Source organism: Cajanus cajan, chromosome 2 (assembly GCF_000230855.2).
Source record: "Cajanus cajan strain Asha chromosome 2, NIPB_CcT2T_4, whole genome shotgun sequence".
Lineage (NCBI taxonomy): Eukaryota > Viridiplantae > Streptophyta > Magnoliopsida > Fabales > Fabaceae > Cajanus > Cajanus cajan.
Genome location: NC_138518.1, coordinates 68,564,824 through 68,575,807, shown reverse-complemented (window position 1 = coordinate 68,575,807; position 10,984 = coordinate 68,564,824). Strand labels below are relative to the sequence as shown.

The 10,984-nt window shown below is 30.2% G+C and overlaps 1 protein-coding gene across 2 annotated transcripts; it reads right to left on the bottom strand.

The window, feature by feature from the left end:
- Positions 1 to 3,595: 3,595 nt before the first annotated feature.
- LOC109810727 (zinc finger CONSTANS-like protein (DUF3537)) lies at positions 3,596 to 7,681 on the bottom strand. 2 transcript variants are annotated; one of them, XR_002240786.3, is made up of 5 exons: positions 6,901 to 7,681; positions 6,050 to 6,481; positions 5,659 to 5,965; positions 4,187 to 4,694; positions 3,596 to 3,998 (listed from the first exon to the last, which is right to left on the bottom strand). XR_002240786.3 is itself a non-coding variant. In XM_020374269.3 (4 exons), the coding sequence occupies exons 1-4, from the start codon at positions 7,495 to 7,497 to the stop codon at positions 4,564 to 4,566; spliced, it is 1,467 nt and encodes a 488-aa protein (XP_020229858.1). In that variant the 5' UTR covers positions 7,498 to 7,681; the 3' UTR covers positions 3,596 to 4,563. The 2 variants fall into 2 exon arrangements, 1 of the variants encoding a protein (XP_020229858.1); XM_020374269.3 differs by having other exon boundaries at positions 3,596 to 4,694.
- Positions 7,682 to 10,984: the final 3,303 nt, after the last annotated feature.

Genomic DNA, 10,984 nt, shown 5'->3' with positions numbered 1-10,984 from the left:
ATGGTCGCTGTCACCTTTTTTTTTCTTCCCTTGAATGGGATATGATAGATTTTGCCATTGAATTATTATTAATTGCTCAAATGTTTTGTTAAATTTATGGTATAGTGTTTTGATTAAAGCATCCTTTGGAGCAAGTCCTTGTCTGTTTTTTGTTGACAAATTTTTTCCCCTTCCTATGGGTAATATATGAAACATCCCATCAACTAGTTGTAAGAAAATTGTGCAGGGTCTGTATAATGTAAATTTCCGATCCTTATGGCTCTAACCATAGTTTTTGGCTAGGTTCTGTAAATTTGTGGGTGTGGCTTTTCCTTTCTAAATTCTATGTTCACCTCATACAAGTTACTACTAAATACTATGTTGCCTCTACACTATTTGCATCCGGCTCCAAATGACATTAGTTGAGTTTTCTTACTCATGCACTGGCTGCATTGTAGCGGTTGGAAATGATGAATTTTGCTAGTGGAAAATTATCCCGTTGTCTAATGTTGTGAAGATTGTTTCTTGGCTAGTATTAAAATATGACCATGAGCTATTTTGCTGTTAAACAGGAGCCAAAAACTAAATGATGGTTGTTTTGATAACCCATGATTTCTTTTTTAATATTCCAATTATCTTTTACCCATCAAACCTGCAAGTAGTCAACTGGTTCAGTACGGTGGTATTAATATTTTCCTCCGATTTTTACACACTTTTACAGCCAAATAACTCTCTTAGCTCTTGTTTTTTCCTTCCCAACGTTGTCATCGTGGGTGAGGATTTTTTTTTAAGATGGGATCCAGTTGCTTCGCTTTCATGATTTCTGCAATAATTGATGCATTTTTATAATGCTCATAATATAATTGATAATTCTATTAATTGGTACAGCTGGGAGATGGGTTTGCTAAGAGATATAAAGCATCCACTTCTCATTCAGCATCTTTTACTGGATGGGCGATCTAGTAAGCATAAGCTGTATGCCTTTTTTTTTTTTTCCCCTTATGTTTTCCTCTTGCTTTCTGTTGGTAGAAGGCAGGTTCTAACATGAAATATATTAGGTTTGCCGAGTGTAAGTGCGGGTTGGTGGGGTTGTATTTAGGTTGCCAGTGTTCTACATGTGAATGTTCAATCATTTTTACTTGCTGTGAAGGTAGGAATGTGATTGTTGTATGTGATCACATCTTTTTGTTAAATGAGGACTAGACTATGTCGGAGGATTTTGGGAGATGGTTAAAATGGACTAGTTAATAGTGTTTTAGGATTTTGAAAGATAGATAATTGAATATGGTCAAAATGTAGATAAAGAGTTTTACCAAGACTTGCTTCATGCTGCTTTACTACGAATGTGCAACAAACTTTTTCTACAAGAGCAGTACGGAATCCATGAAAGAAGATACACCAGACCTAAATGTCTTCTTGCACGGTGTGAAAGTGGGGGAGCCTTTACTTGAATTTAAAGATCGATGCAACATACATGACGCATGCAGAGGCGGTTTATTACATATACACGTATCGTATTTTGTTTCGGCCTTTTTTTTTTTTTTTTTCTTTCCTATTTACATTTTATCTTCTCTCTTTGCGAGGCGCCATCAATGAAGCATTTTTCTCGACAAAAGTAGGAGGCTGGAATCGGGTAGTTGAACAGTGCGAGCAAAACAATTAGTGACCCTGTTGTAGTTAAACTTATATTTTGTTTATTCATTTTCAGATGGACGTGTAGATTTTTAAGTTTTTATGTGGGAACGAGTACGAGGACGATTGTCGTAGTGGGTCTATAATCCGATAGCGAGGATATGATGTCGAGCCATAAGGTTATACCACCTGAATCATCTGAAAGTGCATATTGGATTTTATCACAATCCGAAATAACGTATATTAAACCGAGTATCTTTGCTAACTATTTATATATAATGTTTTTGTTCGGGGTGTTCATCGGTTTGAATTAATTTGACAAACATGATAATTTAAATTGAATTAATTAAATTGACTTATATATATATATATATATATATATATATATATATATTTTTGAATTCAATCTGAATCAAATTAATTAAATCTGTTGTTGATTGATTTAGGCATCATATTTACACTTTTAAAGTTTAGGGTTAAATTAATTTACATATTATATTTTTAGAGTTAATTAATATTTATATATTATTTTGATTATTTTGAAAACATTTGTATTGAGTTTTTTCATTCCTTTTTATAAATACCTAAAAGAAATCAAGAATTATATTACAATGTAATAATGCCAATTTTATATATTATAGGGCAATTAAAATATTTAAAAAAGAAGAATTATATTGTAAATTTATTAAATTAATTAATTTTCAATAATATACTAACTTATTTTATATTGGAAAATCTATTTTCATTAAAAATTATTGAATATTTGGTGATCCAAATTGAATTAATCTAATCAAGTCGGTTATTTAGGTTAAGCAAAACAATTTATAAAATATAAACTAAAATTAATTAAATTTAATTGGTTCAAATTTTCATACAAATCAAACTAACCTACCTATAAACACCTCTATACACCTATATGTTTATGTTTTTGTAGCGAACTTAGCATTGTTTATAGGACAGGTTATACATTAACAAAAAAATATATAGTATAAATTTTTTTAGCCTAATGTAGGTATATTTTAGAATATTAATTTAAAACTAATAAAAATGATATTATAATATGTTAAATGATAATTATCAAGTTAGAAGTCATAGTTTTTTTTTTATTTAAAAAAAGACATTAGTATTACATAGTTGCTAAGATTAAATTTTAAAAAATATATAACACGGGATCTAGTTGAAATGATTTGTAAATATAAATTAAAATTTAAGCTGAGATCAGCATGCTGACGGTAAGAGTTATAAATTGTTATTGCCTGGTGAAACATTATTTTCATTTTTTTTACTCTAGACACAATGAGGCATTCAAATTTAAATTTTATTCAAGTTTATATCCATTTTTTTAAAAGGCAGGTAAAATAGATTAAATGGATAAATATATATTTGCATATTTATTAAAATTGAAACGAATTATATTTCTTTTTGGTAAAGGAAACAAATATATTACTCGTATTCTCGAGTTTTCTGCTGTGATTTTATTTCATAATATCTTACGAATCTATCCAAAAACAAGGATATCGATAAAACTTCGGGAAGTAATTGACTAGATTAATGTTATACTGGAATATTGCACGCAAAATAAATTTACACTGTAAAGTGGCTTCATCCTTTTATTGTTATCACGCGTCATCCTCTGCTATAACCCATTGTCTATATAATCATCCTCTGCACACTTTAAAAATCTGGGACTGAGATTTTGGCCTGCTTGTATTATGAAAAAGATTATTACTGCTTGATACCCTGTAGTATGTGTTAGGTGCGAAATTTAACGCTCCCATCGATCGCGGCGATTGACTTTCTGAAACCATAATACATACTCCCTTAACCGTTACTTCAAGATTGTTCGCCAAGAGTCATTAGTCAAATAATTCAAAATTAGGACTTGGATCTTTTAACAAGTAATTACTTGTGGTAAAGGCATCATTGCTTATGTAACAAACAAAAATCTAAATTTCCAATCGATTAAGGATTACTTAAATAGCCATTTTGCTAGGAAGAAATTAACATATATTTTGATAAGTAAATGTTAAAAAGGGTTTGTTGCACGACCCAGCAATAAGTACATTTGTCCTTCGAAATACGCAAACATCATTGTATTCATCTCTTAAGCCGATTTCTTAATTCTAATGCACGATTCTGAGATGTAGTATACAAAGGTTATCAGGTCAGCAACTTTAAACAATGCAAATCATTGTAAACCATATACCAATTTTTCTTTTAAAAAATCACTGTAAACTAACTAAATCAGAATTCTACAAGCACAACATTGCTTCGTTGGTAATGACCATCCATCAAGAGTTGCACACCCAACATGGTCCTTGGTTCTCCTCCCCATATTCTTTAGCTAAAAATTTAAACCTGTGTCCTAGTGCCCAACACCTTGCTTCCTACTACACCAAAAGCAAAATGCATAAGAATTCAACAGGAGAGGTCACATATGTCCAAAGGCTGGTGCAATCTTCAACACAGGGGAAGACACGACAACAGATATGATCCTTCCATTTCAAATTATGAATCGGAACAATTTGATAAACACTGCTTTGAGGAGCCCAAGTAGAGAGAAAACAACACATACCTCTTTAACTAGCATAAATTTAAGTTGTTTGCTTGCATAATGTGCACATCATAAGTCATAAGATGAATGATGATAAGTATGCTGATGAGAGGAATGAGAATCACGAACAGAACTTTGGAGACATCTGTGGCGCTACGGATTGGGTTAGAGACCAAGGGCATTTAACAACAGTGCCATAAATCTCAAGTCCACAGGTGGACGAGACACTGTTCTTCTACCTTGCATGGTTACTGGGTGCATGCAACATTCTTGCACGACATATAAATTCAGTTACCTTGGTCATCAGGAAGAATTATGGCTATAAGAGGGGGGCTTTCAATCAAAATGATATGGAAGACCTAAAACGAACGGGTTCCTTGGTGTCTGCAAATTTTGTCTTAGATTAGCGTCTGACCAAGAACAAAGGTAACCAGACTTAATTCAAGGAAAAAAATTGTGTTCACTAGAGACCGGTCGACTGTCCACCCAAATATTGTGATTCCTCCTTGATTCGTCTGCAAATACATCACTGCATATTTAAAGGAATCAATAAGCATGAGATTCCCGTTTGCATAAAACAAGCTAACAGCCTATATTCAATTGTTTCAACCAGAAGTTTTCTCAACTTGAGAATACATTCCAAAAGCAGGTTATATAGCAAGTCTTGTGTAATTTAGCATGACTGTTAAGATATCAATAATAAATAAAGTCATACATACATATGAACAAGGAAAATTCAGTGCACAAAGCTAACAAAATACACAATGAGAAAATTTACTTTAGCCACAATGGTGATCTAGGTACTAATTATTATGAGGAAAATGGAATAACCTTGTAGTCCTCATGTGTAAAATGAAACTTTAGGCTTTCAATATTTTCAAGAGAGATCACATGCTTATGGCACATTACATTACACATGGAAAATGGTTCTAAGAAGCTAATTTGCTAATCTAATAAGGTAATATTATAAATAAATGCTAGCATAGCCAGCTCTACTGAAACAAAGTAGCCATATGAAGCTAGTTTTGGTCCATGATCATGGGAGATGAATAATGAAAATGAATATCAATCTGATAAAACCTTCCAAGTGGAAATTACCAGACATGTTTTTGCTTCTCTTAGACAAGTTAAATACCTCATTAGCTGGACTAAATGTTTTTAATCTGCCTTGTATGTTGAAGATAAAGAATTAAAGATACAGATTTCACAGTATATGAATCACAAATTGATGGATCCAGAAAATTACTCTCTAACATACATAATCTGTTCTTGAAATATTAATTCATCTCAGTTGGGTCTTGCCACATACACACCCCTATACCATTTACCGCACTTCAATACTTCATGTAACATTATAAGATTATTTTAGGTTCCCATGGAAGATGAAATCATAGATAGCACCGATGAAGCTTATAGGATGTTTCTATTTTTTTCACTGTCAAGAAAACTTGTAAAATTCAACAGTTTACAGACAGCAGGATTGAATTACATACCAAAAGCTTGTCTCTTGTGATGAGAGGACATATGGGAAGCCCATTGGGTATTCATAGACATTCCAGCATAATCCATTGACTCTAGATCACTTTCAGAATAGTCTATATGTATTGCGTTTAAATGGTTTGCCGCCTCCAAGTTCGCTGTACTAGCAGAGCTTCTCAATTGAGATGCATCAGAAGATGTGCACGTTACCATTGCATGCCACCTGCTTGCAAGTGAAACAATGCCTTGAGCTCTATGAGAAATTCTTGTTGCGGCATGCAGACAAATAATAATGCCCACCACCTGAACTAGTGTGGATACCTAAAGGAAAGACAGTACAAAAAAAAATGATGACACTCTTCATCTAAATGCCTAAACACTTTAAACATCAAGAGTTGAGCTTACAGCAAAATCTCCACCATTAATGAAGGTAAGCATCTCCCCATATCCAGTGACCTGCAGCAGAGTCACAACCTGACTAGCTGTGACAACCAAGAACTCTAGAAGAAGATAGATTCTGAACCTATGACTTATCTTGGATAGATGATAGCGCAACCGAATGTGCTCCTCCATAAACACCAACACATCACTCTCCCTTTGCAAGAGTTTTCCATAATCATCAAAGTGGATCACTTGCAAATTGCAGACCAAGTGAAACAAAATGCAAGCCGACAGAGAGATTGTACTCATATAAGTCCAAGATATAATCAAAGCCGAAAAAATAGCAAACGAGAGCCACCACGACCCATGTTGTACATACGAAATACGAATAATTTCTCGCACTGTCTTCAAAAGGAAACACGGCAACACCCACAGTATAAGCAACCGCATAGATCCCTGGTAACAGTAAAAAAAGAAAAAGTTCAATATTAGTGTAATTTATTTTATTTTGTGAACTAATCAGCGATCATCATTGGTATGACTTTCTAAAAATAAATTAACCTTATGTTCTAAAAAAGAAATTAGGTTTCCTTAATAGGGAATAGTTAATTTTTCATATCAAAGTTGAGAGAATAATAATATGATCATAAAAACGAACAAGGAAGAACTGAAACCTTACACGATGATCTACCGTGATATTTTGAAAAAATCTCAAATAAGGCGAATGTTTAATAATAATAGAAGAATAGCAACAAATTCTGGTTCCGAATATAATAGAAAAACAAAAACGTATTCTGCAGGTAACGTTTCAAACATGCATATGAGAATGAGAAACAGAGCATTGAAGATTGGAGGCAGTGAATAAGGAAATAGACCGAAATCTGAGCGACGTAGTCGCGGTGAAAGCAATGCATCTGTCCGGAGTAGCGGTCAACGAAGAGGAACCTGCGGAGACCGTACTTGCGGAGGTTGTGCGAGAGACAGAGCAAGGAGACGGCGGCGAGACTCGCCTGAAACGCGACGATGATCATCTCGAAGCTCTGAATCTCGTACCTCTCGCACTCCGCACAGTCGCACATGGAGAGCGCCAGCAGCGGCGCCACCACTCCCACCGCCACGAACACACTCCACGAAACCACTAAACTGAGGACCGAATCCTGGTTGAACCCTAACACCGTGAGAAAACGGTCCAACCGCGCCAAGCTCTCCTCCACTTCACTCTCCTCCTCGTTGTCTCCGTGACCGTGACCGTCTTCGATTTTCTTAGTATTGTCATTGTTATCACCGTTCTCTACTCCATGATTTGAAGATAGGAGCGGAGTTTGACTCTGAGGGGGCTCCTCTGTTTGTATTTGCAGATTGGTCATCTTTGTTGTTTTGCGGATAATCCAACCCAAATTACTATCTACTATCTTATACTCTACCACTTTCTCTCTCTTTAATTCCCACCTTTCGCCCACAACGAATCCCATTGCAGACCCAGCTGCACACGGTGTGCCGCCCAACCCTGGAATCCAATGCAATCTGCGTCTCCTTCTGACGCGTGGCAACACAGGGAAATTGAACCGTTGGATTCAGGAACGGGTGGGTTGCGGAGTGGGTGAGCATTTCCATTGCTCATTTCTTAAGCAGTGTATCAAAGTTGGTGACATCGGATACAGGAATCAATTATTTATATTTATTTTACTTAACCTGCTTTGGGGTTTGGCCTATCGCCTATGCACCTGACTCTCTGACTCTGTCTGTCCTCATTTTTTTTTCAAAAATAAGAAAATTGTAAACTAATAAATATCTTTAAGGTATTAAAATAGTTTTATTTTTACTGAAAACAATGATATAAAAGTACAATAAAAATATATTATTTTTCTTTTAAAACTATTTGCTTTTATTTTAATTAATATCGTACAAATATTCATTTTTATTATTCCTTAATCGAGAAAGTGCCAGAAGATCTTAAACCCTAAACAAACTAGACAATGCCCGCATAATAAGGAGTTTTGATCTCTTTAACTAATTGAAAGTATTTTTTTAAAAACTTTTAATACATGATACAAACTTTTTTTTAATATCAATATAAAATATTTTATTATATATTTTATTTATTATCTTATAATCTATGTATGTACTGTATAAATAGAAAAAATAATTTAAAAATAATATATAATTCATAAAAATGATAATAATTTTTTTTTATTTTCATCAATTTATAATTTTATATATTAAAATAAAAATATCTAATTTTTAATTTTAAAATATAAAAATTTGATTCTCTCACCAAATCGATATATTTATTAATTATTAAATTTTAACATTTACTTATATAATGTAACATTTAATAACATATCATATAAAAATAAAATACTAAAAAAATATAAGTATAATTTTATTAATAAAATAAATATTAATTATTCATAAAATTAAACATAAAAAATTTATTTTATTTTTAAATTTTCATTATTAAATATTTTAAATACTTAAATTATGAAAAATTATAAAAAAATCTCAAAATTTAATAATCAACTGATACTAAATTAATGATAGAATTAAAATTTTATGATTTTGAAATAAAAAAAATTAAGCGTCTCTATTATAAAATAGAAATAATAAATTAACGAAAATAAAAAGCGTGCGAAATTGCAAATAGTTTTGTAGATAAACAGTTTGAAAAGCGGTGTTTTGGATGGGGGTGATGTATGATTTTTTTTTTTTTTTTTTATACAGAAAGCGTCGTGCTAAATACTAATTTCAAACGACAATATTATAACTATTTAATTTACTTCTAAAACATGCATGAAGGTTAATTCACGTCATTCACTTATAAAAATAAATAAAAGATTTAAAAAGTCTTAAATATATTTGGTTTTTATAATATATACTTTTATTTTAGTACTTATAATTTTTTTATAAATTTTATCTTTATGATTTTGATTATTATATTTTTTTATTTGTGTAATATGTAAATAATTTATTTTTAATTTTTTAAAAACTAACATAAAAAGAATAAAATATACTAAAAAATAAATATATCATAAGTACTAAAATAAATAAAAACTGCAATTTTAAAAATAATTTATAAAAATTAAAACTAAAAAGATACATTATAAGAATTAAAATATATTTAAACTTAAAGTAAGTAAAGAACCAAAGCTTACTAATAAGTAAATATGAGACCAACTTCAAATAATAATAATAATATTATTATTTTTATCTACCTTTTACAAAATGTATATGATGAAGGGCAAAATATTTGTGTCTCTCTTATGGAAATAAAGAAAGGTTAGAGCATGTTCGAGGAAAAGACTAAAATAGTAAGTGGGGAGTGGGGAGTGGGGTTGGGCCATTGATATCTCTTACGAGTTACGAGAAGTTGGAGGGTGTCAGTTGACACTTGATACTTTTCGCTGCAACAACATAACACTTTTTCACTTCACAATCTCTGACCCACCAAAAATAATTTTTGGCCCTTCAATCCTCTGTTCGGTGATTTTATCACACGTAACCACAACTCTTTACTTTTTTATTTTTATTTTTATTTTTATTTTTATTCATATTTTAATTTAAGTTAATGATCGGCTGATAATATATTTGATAAGATTATATTGATAAATTTTCTTGTTTCGATAATAATTGAGTTTGATTTTTATCGAAAATAATCATTAATTATAATTTATTTATCTCTTAATTCAGTCAAATTAATTTAAGATAAAATATTAAAATATGAATACAAAATAAAAAAAATGATTAATATGATAATTTTTAATATTTATTTTTATATAATTGTTAAATTTTTTAAAATATTAAAATTTAATTTAAAATTTGGTAAATTAAAAAAAGATAGATATACATATTATTATACAAAACTAAAAAAAGAGTAGTTTAAAGTATTTGAGAAGAAATTTTTAATTAGTTAGGGGAAGGCAATCTAATCATGACCACCTAGGATTTTATTACATGTTAGATTGATTTAAAAAAAATTGTTGTTCGTGTAATACTCCAAATTTTTTAAAATGCTTAAAAAGATATTTTATTAATTAAAGAAGATTTTATAAAATATTTTATTAGAGGTTTTAAATAATTATGAATTTTTTAGTTAAGTAATACATATTTTTAAAATTTATTTTGTATAATATTTATTGATGAAATATGTGTTTTATGGTATTTTAATATATATATATATATATATATATATATATATATATATTCATTAATTACTATTATTATATTTTATTATAAGTATTTGGGTTGATTTTAATAATTGTTTTGATTATTTTATATGTATATGATATATTATAAGGTTTTATAATTAAATGATTTATTTATTTTATTAAGTGAAGAAAATTTTTTGTAATTGGAGTTAAAATGTTTTATTTGTTACAAGTTAAAGATAATGGTCTTAATTTTCTAAGAAAATTAAAATCAACTTGATAACATATATATAACTCTAGATAAAGTGTTTGGATCACACAATGTCTTAAAAGATGAAGTTATGAAATTATAGTTTGTGAACGATGATCATGAATAAACTTATCTTTTAAGTGTTTGATCTTATGAATGATTGAAAATACTTATATCAATGTTTAGGAAAGATAAATTATGAGAGAAATCAATTGTCAATAAGTTATGATGTAAGTTGATGGTTAACGACATGAGATGTTTTAGTGATAGCAATGTCTTGGGACTTAATGTGTGATATCGATAATGTTGCTAGACTAGTTAAGTTATTGATTTAAATGTTTAGTGATGTTGATCTCTTTGTAACTATGGTTGAGGTATTAACAAATGATTAGATAATTTTATAATGATTCTATCTTGATGTGTATCAAATGGTTTTGCATAATTGTTGTGTTTGAATTGTGAACATGTATAATCATTGTATTAATTAATGTTGATAACTAGTTGTAGTATGTGAGTATGTTATTCACATGATTGTGAGTTATGTAGAATTGATTGATGTTCTTT